This window comes from Podarcis pityusensis (assembly GCF_964106645.2).
Source record: "Podarcis pityusensis genome assembly, chromosome: 14".
Lineage (NCBI taxonomy): Eukaryota > Metazoa > Chordata > Lepidosauria > Squamata > Lacertidae > Podarcis > Podarcis pityusensis.
The window spans coordinates 23,821,722-23,844,243 of NC_138039.1; the positions used below are offsets into that span (position 1 = coordinate 23,821,722).

Here is a 22,522-nt window from a genome sequence, read left to right on the forward strand (position 1 = left end):
TTACAAAACGGTTGCAGCATCTTTCTCCAAGCCGGTGCCTTCTAGATGTTTTGGACTATATGTCTGCTATCAGCCCCATCTTCCACCAGGCTCAGCATCATAGGGTTGTGCTGGGCATGCATGATGGAAAACATTCTTCCTTTCCACTCCCTGCTCAGGCCTCAAAATCATCAAATGGAACCAGGTTAGTTTTGCCATGGCCTGATGATGATCAGCTTATGGTAACATAGAAGCAGGGTTTTTCACTGGTGGCAGCAGCGTTGTGGAATTCCACCCACGCCGAAATATGAGAGGGCCCATCAGCATTGGCATTCTGCCGGCTCTTGAAGAAATACTGGTTTATGCAGCTGCTTCCCTGAGCTTGAACCTCCTGATCCAATTGCTTTAATTGCTCTTTTAACTGTTATTTTACAGCCGCGTTTCAATGAAAAGGATAACTGTGGATGGTTTAATGTTTTGATGGAACTGGTTTTTATTGGGTACTTTGATGGTGAGAGGGTTTTATACTTATAAATTGTTTAGAAGCCATTTTGGCCTGTAAGCAGTACGTAAATTAACACATGATGAAGATGATGACGAGAATCATGGTCCATAACAACTAGAAGGTACCAACTTGGCCAAGCCTCACCTGATGTTCCTCCAACCCTGCCAGGGTGAGGATCCTGAGTAATCCTAAATCCCTCTAGGTCAGGAGTGGGGAATCTCTTTCAGCCTGAGAGCCCCATTTCCTTCTGGTCCACCATGCCAAAGGTGAGCATGCCCAGAAGGAAAATGGGTGGATCAATGAAGTAGGCTGTTTCTTACACACACTGACATCCCGCTCTCTATCCACCATTCATTCACCCAACAGCACAACATTCTAACAGAGCGATTCATACACTCATGTCAAATCACTTGCTGGCTGCAGTTTCCAGTGGTGAGATCTGTGTGAATGAGCTGTCAGTGGCTACTAAGCCCAATGGCAATGTTCCACTTCCATACCCTCCAACATTTCTCCGATGGCAATAGGACTTGCTATTCCATAATAAGAATACTAATTTTATTATTTATACCCCACCCATCTGACTGGGTTGCACCAGCCAGTCTGGACAACTTCTAACATATATAAAACATAATAAAACATTAAACCTTTACAAACTTCCCCAAACAGGGCTTCTAAAGGTTTTATAGTTACTTAGCTCCTTGGCTCAGGGGTTGCATAACTCCATACCCTCCAACATTTCTCCCATGAAAATAGGGGCGTTCTAGGGGAAAGCAGGATATTCCAGGATCAAATCAGGAACCGGGACATTGTAATAACCTGCAGTTTCATATATATTTAAAGTAGATAATTAAATGAGCAAATTAAATGAATTTGGATATGCAGAAGATATTAAAAAATAAATTTAAGGAACCGCAGAAAGAGGGGGAAGTCAAACCTTGAAATGTTAAAATGATTGTAAAATTAATGAAATGTATAAATTAGAAAAGGTATGAATAAAAATAAAAAAATAATAATCAGAAACCGGGACGGCTTCTATAAATCTGGAACTGTCCCTGGAAAATAGGGGTGCTTGGAGGGTCTGCATTTCCACTGCCATAGGCATTACGCCTCTGGAGACTAGTCGCTTGGAATCGCAGGGGAGGAGAGTGCTGATGTGCTTGGGTCCTGTTTGTTTGTGGGATCCCCCCTGGGGCAACTGGTTGGCCACTGTGAAAACAGGATGCTCGACTAGATGGGCCATTGGCCTGATCCAGCTGCAGAGCAGTTCTTATGCTCTTACTGATGGAGCTTGCTTATGGGCACCATCGTGGCACTTCCAAAGCAGCTGTGAATCTCTGCATCAAGCAATATTTACACATGCCTCCAGCCTACACACACACACACACAGAGAGAGAGTAAATGTGAGCCAGCTGCTTGGTATGGACTCTTGCACCTGAAATCTTTGCTCTTGGGAATGCTACTGAAGTAAAGCCCCCTCCCAGAGTGGGTGTTTTAAAAATAAAAGTAGAGAATGGTGACATATCAACAACATCTCTCAGCTGCAGCAACCGTGACTGCTTGTTAGGGGACATGTTGCAAATACAAATTATTTGTTTGCAAGCGCAGATGTGTCTCTCTGGCACCATCTTGTGCCAAAATGCAGCCATTGCACACTGGTCAGAAAATACACTGTACTGACACGTTTTTTCCCCAATCCAGCTTTGAAAGTACAGTATTAAAACTTCCTCTATCTTCTTAAAATACTCCAGCCTCCTTCCTGAGCAGCCTCTCTCAACCAGGCACCCTCTCGATGTTTTTGGCTGCAACTCCCATCAGAGGGAGAGAAGGTTTCATCTTTGATGTGAATAGGCATCAATTGAGAGCCAGTGTTGCATAGTGTTGGACCTAGGATGTAGGAGCAGGGTTCAAATACCCCCTTGGGCATGAAGCTCACTGGGTGACCTTGGACCAGACACTGCAGCTCAGCTTAAACAACCTCACGGTTGTTTTGGATATTTGTCCAGAATATTTCTATTATTTGTTTTATAAGAAGCGTCTATCTATCTATCTATCTATCTATCTATCATCTATCATAAAAAGGAAACTAAAGTGGATTACAACAATAAAAACATTTAAAAGTAAAGAAACGGATGTCAATTAACCGTTGTGGAGGGATGTGTTCTTGATTGCTTGCATAGGCTTGGCAGAATGGAAACATTTTCAGCAGCCACCTCTGAATTGTTCTCAGCGTTGTGTTAAATGATGAAACGCCTTTCAGAGAAGTCGTAGAAATCTCAAGGCAATTTGAAATCATACAGTTAAAAATAACAAACAAACAAACAAAAGCTTTGAAAGCAATGCAATTACTATTTTTGAAAGATGGGTTTTAAAAAATACCAATAAACACCCAATGCCTTTTTTTTTAAAAAAAAAATGAGGGTTTGTGTGAGAACCATTTCATAAAATCATAGAGGTGTAGAGTTGGAAGGGACCCCGGGGACCATCTAGTCCAACCCCTGCGATGCAGGAATATGCAGCTGTCCCTTATGGGGATCAAACCTGCGACCTTGGCATTATCAGCACCACACGCTAACCAACTGAGCTATCCACGTGTCTTTAAAAAATAAGGGCGTGTGAGAGAACCATTTATATCACCTTGAGTTCCTTAGAGGAAAGGTGAGAGGTAAATGTAATAATGTATAAAAATGAACGATATTTTGCATGGAGAGGAAGGGGGTCCTTGGACCAGATGATGCTTTGGGGGGGGGGGGCTGGGCTTGGCCATAGACCTCTGCCCTGTTGCTTATCTCTATACTAGACGGATTTAATGTGGAATAAAACCAGTTATTATCTGTCCTGGGTGGAGGGGGGATTTGAGTGATGAAGCAGCAGCTCCGTGAGGTGAGCAGGTGTGGTCCTCTCAGCTTCCAACAGCCCCCTGCCGCTCCATCAGACACCCTGTCAAGAATTCGGCCGGACTCCCCCTGATTAAATCTGTTCTGAATTTTAAAAAAGGGCAGGTGGGAACTGCCAAACGAGTTCTCGCCCTGCTGGAACGGCTGTCTGGATGAAGCATCAAGCTTGCCGCTGGCCGTCCATACTAATAAGTCTGCGGGTTTTCTTTTACTACTGTGTTGTGGCATGGTGTCAGGCTAGAGGCTGGCAAGGCAGGTGGCAGGATAAGTCCCCCCCCACTCTTGATCTTGGGGGGGGGTGCATGTGTGTGTGTCGGGAGCTGAGAGGTGGTAGGGAAACAACCTCACATCGCAGCACTGAGACCAAAGACCAAGGACACCACAGCTGATTTCTAGGAAGCCTAGTCTCCTTCTCTCTTTTGTTCCAGAAGTTTAAGTAGTTTTTTAGATCCTGTTTGTTTGTAGTGCGATGTGAGGGCCGTGATATCTTGTTCTATTTTGCTAACTTTTGAGGTGGTTTGTTTTTTAAGGGATGTTTTCTCTTTTATGCAAGCTCCTCTGGTGACCGCTTTCATTGCGTCCCATAGGAGGGGGGTTGTTATATGGTCTACATCATTTTCCTTGACGTAGTTCTGGAGAGTTTTTGTGAGACTCTCTCTAATTTGTTTATTTGTGGTTAGGATGGGACTGAAGGACCATGATGGGGCGGTTTGTGTTCCCTCTCCTATTCTAAGGGTAACTTCTACTGGGGCGTGGTCTGTGATTCTTATGTTACCTATGTTCGTTGATTCCACTGACGGGATCAGACCTTGTATGAGCAGAATGCTGTCCAGTCTGGACATTGCAAGGGTACCACAGTTGAAGGAGGATATTGGCAAGCTGGGTGGCTTCTCTGTCATGGATGCTTTAGCTGAGATTCCTGCACCATAGGGGGGTTGGGCTAGATAACCCTTGGGGTCCTCTTTCAACTCTACAATTCTATGATTCTGAGGTGTGCAGAGGAGGGTGCCAGAGAGGATAAAGGGACCAAACCTTATGAGGGACAGTTGAAGGAGCTGGGGATGTTTAGCCTGGTTAAAAGAAAACTAAGAGGTAATATAAGAGCCGTCTTCAAATATCTCTGGGGGTCACATGGAAGATGGAGCAAGCTTGTTTTCTCCTGCCCTGGAGAGTAGGACCAGTGAATTCAAGTTACAAGAAAGGAGATTCCGACTAAACCTTAGGAAGATGGTTTTCTGATGGTAAAAGTAGTTCAACAGTGGAATGGAATTCCTCAAAGGAGGTGACCTCTCCTTCACTGGAGGTTTTTCAACAGAGGTTGGGTGGACACCTGTCAGGTGTTCTTTAGCCGTGATTCCTGCATTGCAGGGGTTGGACAAGATAATCCTTGGGATCCCTTCCAACTCTACAATTCTGTGACATTTGCAGAGCACTTTTCCGAAGTGTTCAAAGCGCTTGGCAGATCCTCATAACAACCCTATATGATAGGCCTCTTGTTATAGCTTAAAAATTGGAGGCTGAGGGTTGTATCCGACAAAGTTCTATGTGAAGGAGACTCACTGAAATTAATGGAACCAAGTTAGCCATCCCCATTGATTTCAGTGGTTCTACTCTGAGTAGGGCTAATATTGGTGGCTTGCCTTGGGCTCTCCTCTGTGCTTGTGGCTCACCAACAGTTCGAAGTGTGGGATCCTTAAGTATGCGGCTCATGTTCTGCACAGGCTGGTCTGCCCCAGCTCCCAATGCTCCTTACAAACAGACAGACAGACAGACAGACAGACACAAGTTCAAGCAGAGCTGTGCCAGGCTTGAAGAAAGAGGGGCATGAAATGTTTTTCTTAAAGGGCCAGGCCTGGCAATCTCATTTCAACATGCCATGCTGCTTCTGCCCTGAAAGGAGGCTGGCATGCTGGACACAAAGGAGGAGGAAGAGGCCTGGATGTAAAGCAAGTGAACCCAGAAGAGTGCTGGAGGAGAGGCATTAACTGTTCTTTTCTCTTTTCTGTCATTTGCTTCCTCCCTCCCTCTGCCACTGCCAAGTTGCATGGGAGCAAAACATTAATTCCAGCCTCTGAAGCCAGGGGCTGGAGAAATGGTTTGGCTAATGGCTCATGACATTGTAATACATGTGCAGCCCACACAGTTCCCTCCCCAGAAAGAAAAGGGTCCATTTAGATTCTGAGTCTCATTACGGGGCGGCAAGTTTTACTTAGATCGGGAATGGCTTCCTCAGGTGCTGGAATGTTGTTATGATGTTTTTGTGGCATCAAATCAGAAGTGGTCTAGCTTCACTGACTGAAATTCAGGTAGCGGCATTTAAAAGTCTTGTTTTGCTGGCACCAGACCCCTCTAAAGTTACATCGTAATCCTTAATGGCATTTCACCCCTTTGCTGGAGGGGCTGTGGTAGAGCTGGGACCTTCCTCCACCTGTGGTGGGGCTGTGACCTTATGAAGAAGTTTTAGGAAATGGCATCTGGGGAAGTATCTGAGATGACAAAGCAGCTCCTAGTTCCTAGAATCATAGAATTGTAGCATTGGAAGAGACCTCAAGGGTTATCTAGTCCAACCTCTTGCACTGCAGGAATCACAGCTAAAGATTCACTGGCATATAGCCATCCAACCTCTATTTAAAAAGCTCAACAAAGGAGAGTCCACCACCTTCTGAGATGGTCCATTCCTATGTCCACAACTCTTACTGCCAGAGAGTTCTTCCTAATGTTTAGGTAGAACCTCCTTTCTTATCAGTGCTGGATTTACGTATAAGCTAAACAAGCTATAGCTTAGGGCCCCACTCTCTTGGGGGCCCAAAAAAAATTAAAACAAAAAAATGGATGTACATTTCCAAAATATAAGATAAAAAATAATTACTTTGATAAGATATATATTTTATTATGTGCAAATGGCTTTAGATACCTATTACGTCCATAAATTACCATATAGCATATATTCAACACAAAAAACAGTGACAATTTGTTGTTGACAAAGGACAGCTGGACATATAAAGGGCCCCATTCCCTTCAGTAGCTTAGGGCTTCATCAAACTTAAATCCAACCTTGTTTCTTATAACTGGAATCTGTCAATTCGGGTTCTAATATATTTGATTTTCAATAAGCACATGACAACCGTGTTTAACCCAAACCCAAACTGAATAAAAAGTACCGTCTGTCATTTATGTGAGGCAATTACAAATGTACAATGTGTTATAATACTCTTAAAACAATTAAATCTCTCCACAGTGTATGTGCATCACTGGAAGTTTTATTGAGGAAGTTGACTTGTTGGCATAAAAGTAATAAGCATAAACCAAGTTGTCTCCAACTTGTCTTTTTTAACTTGACCCCTAACCACTCTACTATGTTGAATTAGCCTCTCTGAGAGCAGCATTTTAGCCCGGCTGTTTCGAACTGCATCTCTCCATCGGCCCCAGCCAGCTGCTTCCAGAGGAGGCTTGAGGTCTCCACAGCAGCTGGCTATTCTCCTTGGTTTCTAGCTTTAGCTCCTCTGACCTTGTTGTTTTTCCTTTGCTTTGCCAGGCTTGGCTGACAGAAATCCATGAATACGCAAAACAAGACGTGGTCCTGATGTTGCTGGGAAACAAGGTAAGCCAGGCTGGTTCCTGGCAGAACAATACAGAGCCAGGCACTCTGCGGCAATGGAAGCCGTTTGCTGGGATGAAGAGGGTGTGGTTGCAGAGGCAGGTGCCTCAGGGCTGACCCTGCCCATGCACACGGATCGGGGCAGCAGCAGCAACCAGCTAGGCAGTGGAGCCCAACCTCTGCCTGCCCTCTTACCTGTCCACCATCTTTCTTACAACCAGACAGGAGGTGACTGTACCTGTCACTGGCTGTGGCTCCAGCCACTGTTGGGATTCCTTGCTTTCTGCCCCACCAGTCCCAATGAACACTAGGCATCACTGCACATACATAGTCAAAGAACACAATTCTGCTGCAAAGAGTGACAGCCACCAATGTGGATGGCATGGGAAGATTGGACCACTTCATGGAGGGCCATTGATGGTCATTAACCACAATGGCTATGATATCCCTCCACAGTGGAAGGCAGCAATGCTTCTGAAGACCAGTTGCTGGAAACCACAGGGGAGAGGCAGGGCTTTTGTGCTTGGGTCCTGCTTCCGGGTTTCCCTTTGGGGCATCTAGGAGGCCACAGTGAGAGCAGGAGATGGAAGACTATGTGGGCCCTTGGCCTGATCCAGCAGGGCTCTTCTTATTCTCTTATGCTGGTTTGTTTTGTGTTTTTTTGCCACCCCTAGGTGGACTCGACCCAGGAGCGAGTGGTGAAACGAGAAGATGGGGAGAAATTAGCCAAGGTACAGGAACCACCTGCCCTCACTAAAACGAGCTGAAAGTCTGCTTCAAGAGAGCCTAATTTTTGCAACCTTGTTAATTATTATTTTCACATCAACTTTGCAAACATCTAGGTAGGCTTATCTAAACCAGAATGTTTGCAAAGTTGTTGTGAAAATAATTCCCTGCCTATTGATATCAGGCGCCAAAAGGAGTTCAGCAAAGGCCTGATATCAACAGGCAGGGAATTCCAAAGTGTAGGTGCTGACATACTAAAATATCAAGTCCTTACAAAATCGGTGCCCTCAAGCTGTTTTGGACTAAAATTCCTGGCTCACGGGAGTCGTAGTCCAAAATATGCAGAAAGCACCTTGTTGGGGAATGTTGAGCTAGATTTCCTTCTAAAAGAAATGGAATGTAGGCTTTTTTCTGGGGGGAAATGGTGGGAGAACTCACCACAAAGTTTCTTTGTTTGTTTACTGTCAGCTCGGCCCAGTCCACCCACCCTCCCCGCCCACAGGCAGTGGCTAAATGTAAGATGCGATTTAAAAATTCACACAGATAATGATCTGGATTAGAAATGGCCACATTATTCATTAGAGGTATAGGTGTGTTTTTGGCTCAGGCATTGGGTGTATATCCGTTCCAGGCCTCCCGACAATAAAATATATTAATTTTTTTAAAGATAAGGGAGCTCAGTTCCCCTGAGTCCCCCCCCAACCCCCCCCCCCCAAATCCTGAATTTTAGGGAACTGGCAGACACTGAATACCATCTTCATTTTTGTAGGAATATGGAGTGCCCTTCATGGAGACCAGTGCCAAGAGTGGTTTGAATGTCGACTTAGCGTTCACAGCTATCGCCAAGTAAGTTGCTTCTTTTTGACTTTCCATCTTTAACTTGCTCAGGGCATGTGGCACTGGGGGTGAGTTTATGGGACCAAAAACGTAGCACTGGGGGTGAGTTTATGGGACCAAGGGGGCCGTGTCTCAAAAAGAACCATTTGTGATGGTGCCACGCTGGCGGCAAACTGGTCCTTACCTGAGACAGGTAAGCAGGAGCAACGCCTTGTTGCAGGGCTGTGAGAAGAGACTAGGGAACCAGATTGATCAAACCGCTTGCATTTTGTTTCCAGGGAGCTGAAGCACAGATCTATGAAGCTGCCCAATGAGCCTCGCTTTAAACTCCATGACTACGTCAAGAAGGAGGTGAAAGGCGCCGGCTGCTGCAGGTCCTAGAACCCGCCTGGCCCATCTGAGGTTCCGCCCTTTGTACAAAGACTCGCAACCAGCGTCCCACGTCCCCTGCTGCATCTGTCTATGCCACTACATGATTCCTTCTTCGTGTCTGTGTGTTTGTCCAGGTGAAATTGGACATGTGGGAGCGCGGGAGGCGGAGGAGGGCCTGGGTAGCTTCTTTCCAGGAAGCCAGACACAGCTAAGAGGCTAAAAATAATAGATCTGTCGGGGAAGAAGGTAGTTGATAATCAACGGGAATTGTGGCAGCGAGTGAAGGATCTTTGGCAGCCTTCAAGCACAGGCGCCACTAAAACGAATGGGGTGTGTGGCTTGTGTGAATGGACATGCAACTCCTGTGCATTTTGGAGGTGCACATGTAGGACATTTTCCTAGGGGATGGCATTCCGTACCCCCTTTGATGTTAAGCTTTTCCCTGTTGGCGGCAACCTTTTTGGAATTGTGCTCTATGTTACTGTTGCAGCTTCAGCAAGTACCCAGGCCTGGTACTTCCAACCCTTATAAGTTCTTTATTATTATTTTTCAAACTCCGCTGGCGCTGCAATACGTGCCCTGCATATGTAATATAGCACCCAGAGCAGGGACAGAATTTGGCACCCCTTAACTCTGAGTACCCTTATAAATAAGTTTTAGTATCATTATTATTTTGCACTACTTTGGCTCTGCACACCCCGTGCGGGGGGACTGCTCACACCTCCCTAAATCCTGCGCTGTTCTTAACATCCGAGAAAGGGAGGGGAAATTGCTGCTGTCTGCAACATGTGGATCGCCTGTAGGGAGGAAGGAAAAAATCCCATGTTTTCTTCTTGGGTCACTTGACCGCTGTGAGTCCGACTGGCTCATTCCTGAGCGCAAACACTTTGGCTTCTTTTTGTGGAGGCAGGTTATTACACAAAGCTAACTGGTTTTGTATCTTTGAAGTAACTATTTTTAAAGTGCAGTTTGTCTCCCACCACTTGGTACTGTTTAACTCCCTTGCTGTGACTCTCATGGTTGCTCTTGGATAAAAGAGGGTCTTTTTCAAACCCCTGCAACGTCGTGTACAAAAAAACGCTTGCCCTATCAGCTACTTTGATGGTGGTGATGCCTGGCTTTCTTTTTATGGCAGGGGTTTGAAAATGCGGCGCTTTGCTTCCCCCCCATAGGAGCAGGCAAGTGCGATACCCATGGGGGTTTGTGGGGTCTCCAGGAAGGGGGCTTTGCTGTTCTTTGTTGCAAGGGAAGCTGCTGAGAAACCACCTTGCCCGCTTCTGCCTGCAGCCCTCCCTGGCTTCCACCTCCTGTTGGCATCAATAAAAGGGAGGTAGCGTAGCTTCGTGGCCGGGAGCACAAGGTGAAAAGTCCCTGACTCAATAGCCATAAGCAAAATCTCACAAACTAGCCCCAGATCTTTGGCACAGCACCAGCCCTTGACAGTACAGGAATAACCCAACACCTTACATTACCGTTGTAAGGATAATTGAGAATGTATATGAAGTGCTTTGTACACTCAAAGTGCTATATATATGTATATTTATTTATAAATACTAAGTTATCATGCTTTCTTTGGTACTGTGGGAGTTTTGTGTGTGTGTGTGTGTGTGTGTGCCGCTCATTTTCTTTTACTTAAAAGGTTTATTTAGAAACAAAGGCCCTAGGCTGGATTCTTTCCCCCTCCTTATTGTTTCCGAGCTACTACAAGTTTCCTAAGGAAGACCACCTTGCCTCAGAGCCGGTTTGCATGCTCACAGCTCTCTTAAAAGCTTCAAGGGTCACCGCATTGCAGAGGAAACCAGCCACATAGTATGTGAATTGGGCCAGTTTCATTTTTTCCCATCCTGTACCATAGGAAAGCAACTGGGCTGCCTGCTGCTGGCCCTCGATCCAAACACTCCTTTGCAGAATTCTGCAGCTTGGCTTCTGCGGCCTCCACTTTGCAAGAGAAGCATGGACTCAAAAACGCTGCCTCTTTGCAGGGACTTGGGTCTGCCTCCTACATAGACTGGCTTTTGCTGCCACCTAGCAAGAGAGGCCTGTCCAGTTCCCAAACAGTGTTATTAATGTAGTAAGAAAATGCTGCCTCTTGTTTATAGCTTTCTCTCTCTATCTCTCTCTCTCTCTCTCTCCCCCCACCTCAATATTCCTAATAAAAGACTTTTTTAAAACGTCGTTTTCCGGTCTCAAAAGCCTTAGGAAAGTAAAGCCAAAACTCTCCCTACAAGAACTTGCATTTTCCTCTTTGCTGATCTGAAAGAATGCCTCCTTTCTAAAAGACCTTTGTGGGTGTAGGTCCTGGTAGTTCCACCACCCAAGGAACCTAATATGGGGCATGTGCAGGGGCAGCTTCCAAGCGACAAAGTTTTGGAACTCCCCACAAAGATGCACCTGGCACCTACACTCGAGTAATGCTTTCATCGTGTGAAGATGCACCTCTTTACCATGGCGTTTTGACATTCGAGATTTATATTCTTAGGATCCAGCCTATTCTCATCATTGTAATTTTTGTGACCCTCCTGGGGGACCTTTGGGCGAATGGCAGGTATTTCATTAAACTAGTAATAATGTCACCAACCAATTTAAGAGTGCTGCACTCCATCACCATACATGGCAGTTTAAAACCTACCCATTGAGAATTTCTGAGTCTGTCCCCGCCTAAACTACAACCCGAGAGATCTGTTGGCTGCACCCTGATTTTCAGCTGGCTATCTGCAAAGAATCTTGTGCCAAACACCATTCTCGCCATCCATCATTCAAACTGGGGTGAGGGGTAGTGCCTCAGACATTTAACTGCCACTTAGCATAAATCAGTGTGTTATTTTTCCTGTTGGCAAATAGGCATATTGTATAATGGAAACAACAGCCAAGGAAACAAATTTCACCCCCCCCCCCGAAACAGCTCTCCAGGAGTTCCAACGGGGAGACACTCAGCCCAACCTGAAATCATGACTGTGGGGCCTTTCGCATTCAAGCAAATACTATACCATTGGGCTAAAACTACCCCCCCCCCCCTTATCAAATGAAAGTGTGAGTTCAGATAAGTTGGCGTCTGTTGTGTGAGATGAAAGATTTGATAATCCCCAAACATCCAGAGCCAGAAACCCTATTCGGAGGCAGATGTTTTCTGTGCCCCTGCACATTGTGCAAACACAATCTGTTTCTTTAATAAGCTATCATTAATTGGGAAAAAGTATATTATTGCAAACTTATTCACCAAGGGCTCTTAAATATATATTTTTGCATGAGAGAAATTCAAATCTGCTCTTCTTTTTGTGACTGGACAACATTTAGCTTGCTAAACATACGTTTGATTAAAAAGCTCTTGGAAAACCAAAGGATTTTAAGTTTACCTTCTGGAAATGTCAGATATTATTATAAAAGCACAGCCTTTCTGATAAAATGTATCCTAAGCATACATTACCTTGTAATAATAAAGCATTAGCTTATTTGGTTAGAGCAGGCATAGGCAAACTCGGCCCACCAGATGTTTTGGGACTACAACTCCCATCATCCCTAGCTAACAGAACCAGTGGTCAGGGATGGGAATTGTAGTCTCAAAACATCTGGAGGGCAGTTTGTCTATCCCTGGGTTAGAACATGGTGCTGATAATGAAAAGGTTGTGGGTTTGATCAGCATACAGGCCACCTGCATTGCAGGGAGTTGGACTAGATGACCACGGAGGTCCCTTCTAATACCGATTCTATGATTCAGCAAGCTGCTTTCTCTCATCTTCTGCCCACTTCTGCTTTTTAATCAAGATAGGCGTCAAAGGTCAGTCTCACAACAGTTATTCAAAGGTTTCAACAGAAGACGTCTCAAGTCTAAAAAGTAAAGTTTTCGCAATAGTTTTTCAAGAGTTTCAATGGAAGACGTCCGAAAAGTCTCAAGGACTGATACTACTGTTTCTTAATAGTCTTCATCAGCCAGTATAGTGAGCACTGATCCGTAGCATGAATCTTACTTACATATTCTTGTGAAAAATATTGGCAGACGAAGACTATTACAAAACAGTAGTATCATTCCGGAAACACCCCTTGAGACTTTTGGGACATCTTCCATTGAAACTTTTGAAAAACTATTGTGAAAACTTTACTTTTTAGACGTCTTCTGTTGAAACTTTTGATGCCTATCTTGAACACATGGCTTAATGTTTTGCGCCGCTAGTCTGTTACATTGTATATATGAACTAATAGAGTTATTTCTTTTTGAATGATCTCATTATTCTATTATATATGCTCTAACACTTATTAGCCTACGTGTTGCGTCTATATTTCTGTGATTGGTTCTCATTGCAACACAGGGGGTTGTTTTTGGCACTTCTGCTTTTTGACTTGTCTGTTATGCTCAGGCCGATCTGGCAAGCCCATGTGATGCATTCCAATAGAACCAGTCTCTGTACACTAATGAAAGCAAGTTCCTTCACGCAGATCTTCATTTCCTTAGGGTGCTTCCTATTTGCAACCAGCATCTGCAGGGCAGCAAAGTCCAGAGCAAAGAAATTTTTTACACTTGCAATTAGATGTCAAAAGTTGATTTTACAGAACATTTTATTAAACAAAATTTACAAAATCTTGCCAGAAAAACTTGCATTTCTTTTATAAGCCAGGCAACACTAGAAAGAACAGATAAAAATTTACAGAAGGAAAATGTATTAAACAAAATTTACGTTTTTTGCCAGGAAAATTTGCATTTCAGCATTCTCTGGCAATAGAGATGCCCTTTGTCTTTGAAGAGCACTGCCAGCTGTGCTGAAAACACTTTCACACGGCACACTTGTTCCTGGGATAGCCAGAAACCTCTTTGCAAGCACCTTCAACATGGGGAAGGATGCCTCATGTGCCTTCCACCACATCAGAGGGCATTCATCAAAGTCCACTCTTGGCATAGCCATATAGCTTCTTAGCTCTTTTTCTGCTTTCAATTCAGACAACGGTGCTAATCCATCTTCTGCCAGGTCCTCCTCTTCCTCCTCTAAATCAAAAATTTTCGCCAACCCTTTTTTGGGCTGAGGAGGCGGAGTACTGGGCTCCGTAGAAGCAGCACACAGACTCCCATGCAATTCTGCCATCTTCCTTATGGCCTCCTGCCTGACAGCCTCAGGAGCCTCCAAGAAGCGCAAGCGAAACCTTGGGTCACACAACGAAGCTAGACCTAAAGTGGTTGTCATAGGTGCACTTTCATACTTTTCTGACAGTGCGCCCAAAATTTCATGTTTAATGTCCTGCAGCAGCACACTGTCTCCCTCATCAGGCTGGAGACTTTTCTTAATTTGTCTATAAAGTGGCAGAACAGATGAAGCAGTGATATCATTGCTTCCACTCAGAGTCGTGGTGATGTCCTCTAACACAGTAGTTGCAGACACAAAGTCTTGTATAGCAGAGATATCACACTCTTCCAACATCAAATGGTTTTTGGAGGGATAACCCAGAAACATCTCACTCAATGCACTTTTGTTTTCAAGAAACGTTTGGCAGAGCTTAAATGTGCTCCACCATATTGTGGGACAAGCACTTGGCAAACTAACTTTCTCCATCTGAAGTATCTCTTGAGATCTAGCAAAGTCTCTTCTCATTTTCCAACTATGGCTAATGCTATTTTGCAGGTTTTTCAATCTTGTAACTGCCTTTTTCAGCTGTGTCAAGTTTAAAGCTCGGTTAACCCCAACAGTTATATTGTGGGCAAAGCAGGAAACGTGCTCTAAACCAAGCTGCTTAACTACTTTTACAATATTTGTACCGTTATCAGTAGTACTGCAAAATATATTCTTCACATCTATGCCCCATTCCGATAATGTGTCTGTGAGCATTTCACAAAGATTATCTGAGTTGTGGTCCTTCAAAATATGTTTACAGCCCAAGAAAGCATTAGTCAGCTTCCACTCATCTGATATGAAATGTACAGTCACTGCCAAAAATTGAGTGCCTGCTACTGATGTCCAGCAATCAGTAGTGATGACCAGCTCAGTATCCTTTATCCGGCTTACTTCTCTCTTCATTTTCTCCACGGTGTCATTGTACAGTTTTGGAACTCCTTTGGTTGCAAAGTATTTTCTGCTGGGCAACTTATATCTTGGGTTTAGAGTGTTAACCATCTGGATAAATTTTGGGTGGTCCACTGTGTCGTAAGACTGCATGCATGTAGCCACATACTCTATGATTGCCTGAGTACAAGATTTCGGTGCCTTCGAATTGAGCGGCTGAACATCCAATGTTGTTTTCAGCCGTTTTTTAGGATTTTCTGCAACCGTTACTGCAGGCTCAGCAGCACTAACTGTTGTTGCAACTGGAGGATCATCAGCTTCATTACACGAGTCGACGGAAATGTCTCTTGATGGAGAAGCCAACTCCCTAAATTTCAGTGGGTGGTGAAACTTGAGGTGGCTACTTAGATTTGAGGTGTTTCCGCCTTTCGCAGATACCGAATTCAAACATAGCTTACAAATGGCGATATTATCAACCACCACACGGTCACTTTCATCAGCAGGCAAGCCAAAATGCACCCAAACGGCACTTTTGGTTTTGGGCTTGGCTACCAAATGGTGGTATTCAGGACAATTCAAAGAACGGCGATGATGAGTTACATATAATCTGGGAAAACATTAAAGAAAAATAAAAATCTAATTTTGATGTATATATGAAAAGCAACTCAATGATAGCATTCTTCAACTAAACAATTAAAGATTTCTGGAGAAGATATTAATGTCCTATATAGTCTTGGGGGCAACTTTAAAATTTTAGAACGTAGTAGATGGCAGTGGAGAGCTGAGCCTGCACTGCGCAGGAATCAAAAGAAGCACTTGCTTCACGGTTTTTCCAAAATCATGATTTTTGCTTAGCACACACACATCACGATTCATGATTTATTGCCACATCACATACTATGAAAATGCTATAATAATGTGGACTTCAGAAACGGTTTTGAATGATATACAGTGGTACCTTGGTTTACGAACTTAATCCGTTCCGGAAGTCTGTTCTTAAACCAAAGTGTTCTTAAACCAAGGCATGCCTTCCCATAGCAGCGGGGGAACAACTTGGATTAAGAACGTTGCAAACCTGGAAGTAGGTGTTTTGGTTTGGGAACTTTTATTTGGAATAAGAGCATGCTTCACTTCCTGTTGAGTGTGTTCCATTTGTAAACTGAGTCCCCTGCTGCTATGTGAAAGCACACCTTGGTTTAAGAATAGACTTCCAGAACAGAGTAAGATCGTAAACCAAGGCACCACTGTACTGATACATCGCCCAGCCCCCCTCACCAATTTGTTCTCTTAGCTGCAGCCCGTACCTCATAACGTCTCGCAGAGTTGGGAGTTCAGAGGGCAACAATTCTCTGGCAGTTCCAATTAGATCGCTCACGTGAGTGGATGTCCCAAGACTTGTTCTCTGGTTAGAATCCATTGAAGGTCAATTCCCACTGGTTAAGACGGTAGTAGTAGTAGCAGTAGCAGTAGCAGAAGCAGCAGCAGCACTGACAAGAAATTTTTAACACAATGATGAAGATTCTTCAATCTGTGAAACAAGCAAATACAGCTACAGCACATTAGTGAATTATATACGTGTTTAACTGTAATATACAATTCAATATAAAAATATGTATAGTATATAAATAAAAAATAAAATCAATATATAACTGCAAGTACTTGACAATTATTTAAATGTTTATGCAATTTTACACATTTTTTAAAAAATAAGACAAATTTAAAATTAAGTTGAATTCCACACAAATGTTAAAAATGTTTGTATGTACAGTGGTACCTCGATGTGAACGGGATCCGTCATTTTGAGCGTCTGCGCATGCGGCAAAACCCGGAAGTAATGCTTTCCGTTACTTCCAGGTCGCCGCAGAGCGTAACCTGAAAACGCTCAACCTGAAGCACATTTAACCCGAGGTATGACTGTACTTATTTAGCAAGCAAAACTAAATTATATTAATTCAACCAAAATATTTTTTTAATTCCCAAGTCATGTTGCAACTTTTAGCACCCCTCATTTTTTGAATTTGAAAGTTGAAAAATTCAACACACCTGAATTAGGTTTGTGCCAACCTATTGGCACTCCACATATTCTGTTTGCTGGCCATTTTCCTATGAGAAAAACAATGGAATAATACAGTTATCTCAATCCACTAACATTGGCTGGGGTAGTAAATGCATCCCAATGGCAATGTATTTCTGGGACATTTTGTGTCGCAGGTTTTTTTGTTTTTTTTTTCCAAAAGGAAAACTGTAACTAGTAACAGGCTAAAATTTGGGGCTATTCATCCAAGGAGCACCCTCTAGGTCTACTTATGCGTAAAGTGCACAATGAAAAGTGTGTCTGGTAAATTTTCTTGGATGAAGGTTAAAAACTCACCACAAAGGCCTGGCACAACCCAGTGTCCTGCTAGATCACTTCTGATACCAACATAGTCTCTTCTCTTCTCCCGTGTGCTTCCTAAAGAAAATTAAAATAAGAAGAAGAATGAATAAAGTGCCAATAATACATTTTGTTTTCTAAATAGACAGGAACAAGGTTCTAGCTGGAAAGGAAGGTGCCTCTCTGAAACCAGCTTTTAAGCCTCAGCTCGTGCTCGTAATCAGTAAACTGCAACCAGTTTTCATACGAGGTGTCAGAAAATTAAGAGCTCATCATCGGCTGCTCTCTGATGGGCCTAACAGATTACCCACACAGATTTTCCAAAATCACAGTTTAGGCTCCTCCCTATCTACTGGGTTCATATCATTCAGTGGCAGCAAACACACCTGGAAAGGTAAAGGAGGAGGCCTTAACAAGGACCCCAGGGGCTGGACCTGGTCAAAGGGGGTCCAGCATCCCGTTCTGAGAGTGGCCAACCAGATGCCTTGAAGAATTCTGTAATCATCCTAGCCACACTCAGAAACAAATGCTTCTCACAGGTAGGAAAAAAGACCAAGGGAAGGAGGCCTCAACAAAGCCTTAAACCAGACTGGAGACCTACACATAAAATGAACTGGCCCAACACTCAACATTGATATGACTGTCCTGCTATGCTGCCGGAGAAGGATTTGCATCAGCAAGTGGTTGCAAGATCCTCCCTTTCTGAAAGGTAAAGGGTCCTTTGCAGGATCTAAAGCAGATCACCCATTCCATGAGAACTATGAGGCATGAACGAGAGGTTTTACCACCTCCTTCAAAGTTCTAACTTTCATTAACTCATACAAACAGGTAAACGCATTGTCTCCTTTCTGGCCCTGCTACCAGAAAATCAATTCACCCTTTTAACTTTTTCAGAATATAAACCTGGATTTGGGGACCAATTTCATAATTTTGGGCCATGTAACTTATCTAGTGGCCTGGATAAGATCTCAACTAAGTAATGTTGCAGACCGGGTGCAAACCCTGCTCAGCCATGAAATTCACTAGGTGACCCTGGACCAGGGTATAAATATACAAACTGACACGTGGGGATTAAAAAAACTATGGGTGTCATCCAGTGTCAATCCCACTCAGAGCATAGCTATAGAAATTACTAGACCGAAGACTGCCCTGTCCATTAATTACTATGGGTCTACTCTTAGTAGACTCCTGCCAACCTAGGAGTTCGAAAGCACGTCCAAGTGCAAGTAGGTAAATAAGTACCGCTCCGACGGGAAGGTAAATGGCATTTCCGTGCGCTGCTCTGGTTCGCCAGACGCGGCTTAGTCATACTGGCCACATGACCCGGAAAAACTCTGCAGACAAACTTCGGCTCCCTCGGCCAGTAAAGCGAGAGGAGCACTGCAACCCCCGAGTCGTTCATGACTGAATTTAACGATCAGGGGTCCCTTTACCTTTTACTCTGGGTAGAACTAACAGTGACTGCAATTCTACACCAGGACGAGGTTTTCCATTCCTTACAGCATTTTCGTAATATTCCAAAGCTTTCAACAGGTCTTAAATAAATATAAAACATTTTAAATAAAAAACACAACTGCGCCTGTTCACACGTGATTTGTGCCCCTTTTGGAATGTTCTGCTGTTGGGTCAAGCGAGACTAACCACTATAGACCTAGAAACAGGCCTTTCCGCCCGCGTAAAGCAAACCTTACCGTCAACAGTTCGAGCGCAAGCGGGAAAAAGAACGCGCAAGCTCGTGGAATCGGCTTTTATAAACTCGCCCCACTTCCCAATTGGCTGGTACTTGCTCAGGGACGCTAGCCAATTGCGTTGCCCTGTCGCACGACCTTCTGCAGCCAATCGTCTTCCTCCACCTACAGACTCTCTTTCCACTGGCCGGCGCAGTCTACAACTTCACGCCATTGCTCCCTCCCCCCGCCGCTATCATTCTGTCTCGGGACATTTGATTGGATAAACCTAACGTGACTCAAAGTCGGCACAGCCATAGAAGCAAAAGAAATCAAGGTGGGGAGTAGACGGAGGCCTTCTCAGCGAGACCAATAAAAAAGCAGCCGGAAGGGTCGCGCGACACGCCGCTGGAGCAGGCGCTCATGGGAACTGTAGGCCGCAGGCCGCAGAAGAGGAATTTCGGTGAAGCGCTGCACTGGGAGGAAAAAACCACGAATCCCGGCAGCCTGAGCGGGGAGCGGTCGTCATTTCCGGCCCGGCTTGCTGGGAGGCCCAGAGGTGGGGAGCAGACAACCAGGCGCTTGGCGGTGCAGGAGCTGGACTCTGGCTGGGAGAAGGCGGGGGAGCCACCATGTGCCGGGGGGCCGCGCTTGGGCCGGCCGCCTCCTCCCCCCGCCACTCCCCCGCGTCAGGTGAGAGCGCGAGGGGCGGGGCCTGTGGGTGGCGAGGGGGAGGGGCCTGCTGAGGCGGGCGCCCCTCCCTCCAGGTGCTGAGGGGAGGAAAATATTATTATTATTATTATCATCATAATCATAATCATATTCTATATCTCTTCAAGGAGCTCAAGACGGTATACGTGGCTTTTTCATACCCCCAAATGCATTTTATCCTCACCACAGCCCTGTGAGGTAGGTTAGGCTAAGGTAGCATTATTCATTTACTACGTCCTTTTTAGCATAATAAGGATATTGAGATTATATATATACAGTATACACACACACACACATATACATACTGCAATATATATGGCGGAATATATATATTTTTGACTGCCCCTCCATTTTTATCCTCACAACAAACCTGTGAAGTTGGCTATGTTGAATGTTAGTTACTGGCCCCAAGGTCTGTGATTCTGTTGTTGTTGTTGTATCGTATTCTTTGTCATTGTTGTCCATCCTCCCCGCTCCTCCCTTTTTCTCTACTCAACAATCCTGTAAGGTAGGTTAGGCTGAAAGATAGTTACGGGCTCCAAAGTCACATTGCAGTGTACATGGTTAAGTAGGGCTTTGAATCCCTGATCTTTGACCAATGCATCAGCCCCGTCTAGCATGGCTGCATAATGCTGTCTTCAAGAATTGGTGCCCAAGTTTGCTTGTTTATTCTCTTCTTGTGCCCTTTCCTTGTGTGTCCTGGCTTGGATTGTAAGCCTGTGGATGTGAATTGTCTTATTTTAACTTATTGTATATAAGTTGTTCTAGAGGGGTTTTGTTTTTTTTTTGTTGAAGAGCACTACAAAAATGCTTTAAATCAGTGGGCAGAAAGCATATTGAAATTTCTGGTAGGTCTCTGAGCAATTTCTTGTAGATTGGCAGGTACGTAATATATAATACGTTAGAATAAAATAAACTCCTTTTCTCTATAACGTAATATAATAACTATAAACTATAATAACTATAGCAAAATGCAACCCCACATTATAATAGTGAAATGAAGAAAGCTTTGTTGGGGGAGGGTAATCAGAATGAGGACTGGCGGTCCCCCCCCCCCCCCACCTTTGGTATTCTAAATAAATTTGGAGGCTCAGATTTCTTTAATTCTGGTCCTTCACACCAGGTTACACTTAGCAGATCTCAGGGATCTAGATGTTAAAAAACAGAATAGATTCCACAGACTTGAATCCTGACCATACTTGCTTTAAATATATATATATTTAATGTTGGCGCTGATTGGGATGGCAGTTCATTTGGGCACCCAACCGACTGCTCTAACTACTTCAGGGCAACCAAGGCAGTGTCTGATCCATACAAGGGCCTGCAGCTGGATTGCCACTGCCTTCTCAGGCACCCTGTCCAAGAAGTGAGTACAGTGGTACCTCAAGTTACAAACACCTCAGGTTACAAACTCCGCTAACCTGGAAGAGTTACCTCGAGTTGAGAACTTTGCCCCAGAATGAGAACAGAAATCGTGTGCAGCGGCAGCAAGAGGCCCCATTAGCAAAAGCACGCCTCTAGTTAAGAACAGTTTCAGGTTAAGAATGGAGCTCCAGAACGAATTAAGTTTGTAACTACAGTGGTACCTCGGGTTACATATACTTCAGATTACATACGCTTCAGGTTACAGACTCCGCTAACCCAAAAATAGTGCTTCAGGTTAAGAACTTTGCTTCAGGATGAGAACAGAAATCGTGCTCCGGTGGTGCGGCAGCAGCAGGAGGCCCCATTAGCTAAAGTGGTGCTTCAGGTTAAGAACAGTTTCAGGTTAAGTACGGACCTCCGGAACGAATTAAGTACTTAACCCGAGGTACCACTGTATTTGTGACTGGACAGTAGTTATTTAACACTTCTGAGTGCTAAGGCGGGGCACACCAGAATCACACACCCCCCACCCCCACCCAGATTTGGAGGGCCTTTGCAGTGTACTTCAGAGTTGGAGAACCTGTGACCCTCCAGATATTGTTTCACTACAATTATCATCATTCCTTGCTGACTGAGGCTGATGGGGTTTGGAGTCCAATACTTTCTGAAGGGTCATAAGTTACCTACTCCTGCTCTAAGTCTGCCTGCACACCATACATTTAATCCCCACCCCTGAATCCTGGGCACTGTTGTTTACCCCTCACAGGGCTACAATTCTCAGCACCCATAACAAACTATAGTTCCCTTGATATTTTTTTTCTGGCAGGTGTGGGACCAGTGATGTGCTTTAAATGTACAGTGGGTACACAGCCTTAGTCTTTTTATGAGATTCTGATTTTATAATTTTTACGGTGGACTTCCTTGCGTTTAGGACAAGTGTTACAGCAACTTACTGTTTCAGCCTTAAGTTTGCAGGCTGCAGGAATGTATTTCATGGGTTGCTTTAAAAAAAACCCTTGATATGTTGCAAATGGATGGGTTTTTGTTTTTTTTAAAGAAACACTTGCCCTTCTATGAGTAAGGAGGGCTTCCCTTTCTTGGCTGAAGCCTGTTGGGAATGGCCGAGATGAGGAAGTGCTAGATGATTGGCTGAGGTTGGTAGGGGATTTTCCTGATGAATTTACATATCGCCTATTGCTCTGCATGCCTTCCTATTTACATCACTGAGAGAGCAGACTACAGCAGAGGCCAGCAGGCATGCAAGAGACATTTTGAAAGAGGGAAATCTTTGCCTGAGATCTTCTCGGTGGAGTGTTCTGCATGATTCAGCTATCGGCCTGCATGTGAGGTAAAATACTTCCTTTGTGGACTCTCTCACTCTCACTGGGAAAATACTATGGCTCTGTGTGAGCCCATCAGCAGATCACTAAACTGCTGCCTAGATCAGAGGGAATTGGAATCAGTTGCGTCAGTTGAATAACTTGAGCTCAAATCAGTTTATGAACTTGAA

At 44.4% G+C, this 22,522-nt stretch overlaps 2 protein-coding genes and 1 long non-coding RNA gene across 8 annotated transcripts in view; 2 read left to right on the forward strand and 1 right to left on the reverse strand.

Moving 5' to 3' along the window:
* Positions 1–11,086, forward strand: part of RAB26 (RAB26, member RAS oncogene family) — a 117,499-nt gene extending 106,413 nt beyond the window's left edge. Inside the window, exons 6-9 of the mRNA XM_080981737.1 lie at positions 6,914–6,979; positions 7,651–7,707; positions 8,472–8,548; positions 8,818–11,086. Of these exons, the coding sequence (XP_080837863.1) occupies positions 6,914–6,979; positions 7,651–7,707; positions 8,472–8,548; positions 8,818–8,920 (303 nt within the window). The 3' untranslated portion in view covers positions 8,921–11,086. The remainder of the gene's footprint in view (positions 1–6,913; positions 6,980–7,650; positions 7,708–8,471; positions 8,549–8,817) is intronic.
* A 2,243-nt stretch (positions 11,087–13,329) lies between these two features.
* On the reverse strand, positions 13,330–19,104 carry LOC308463400. Of its 2 annotated transcripts, XR_013979568.1 has the most exons (6): positions 18,961–19,104; positions 17,267–17,347; positions 16,939–16,998; positions 16,200–16,423; positions 13,378–15,502; positions 13,330–13,344 (listed from the first exon to the last, which is right to left on the reverse strand). It is a non-coding gene; the product is annotated as an uncharacterized lncRNA (long non-coding RNA). The 2 variants fall into 2 exon arrangements; XR_013979569.1 differs by lacking the exons at positions 13,330–13,344; positions 18,961–19,104 and adding an exon at positions 18,703–18,723 and having other exon boundaries at positions 13,431–15,502.
* Positions 19,105–19,344: 240 nt separating this feature from the next.
* The window catches only part of TRAF7 (TNF receptor associated factor 7), a 33,594-nt gene continuing 30,416 nt past the window's right edge, over positions 19,345–22,522 (forward strand). Inside the window, exons 1-2 of one of the 5 annotated variants that reach the window (XM_080981698.1) lie at positions 19,490–19,629; positions 19,776–19,845. Coding sequence is in view for 1 of the 5 variants with exons in the window: in XM_080981696.1 (XP_080837822.1) it covers positions 19,360–19,629 (270 nt within the window). In the remaining 4 variants the exon portion in view is untranslated. Of the gene's footprint in view, positions 19,630–19,775; positions 19,846–22,213; positions 22,361–22,522 lie in introns of those variants that run through there. The other 4 variants (XM_080981696.1, XM_080981697.1, XM_080981699.1 and 1 more) reach the window with 4 other exon arrangements.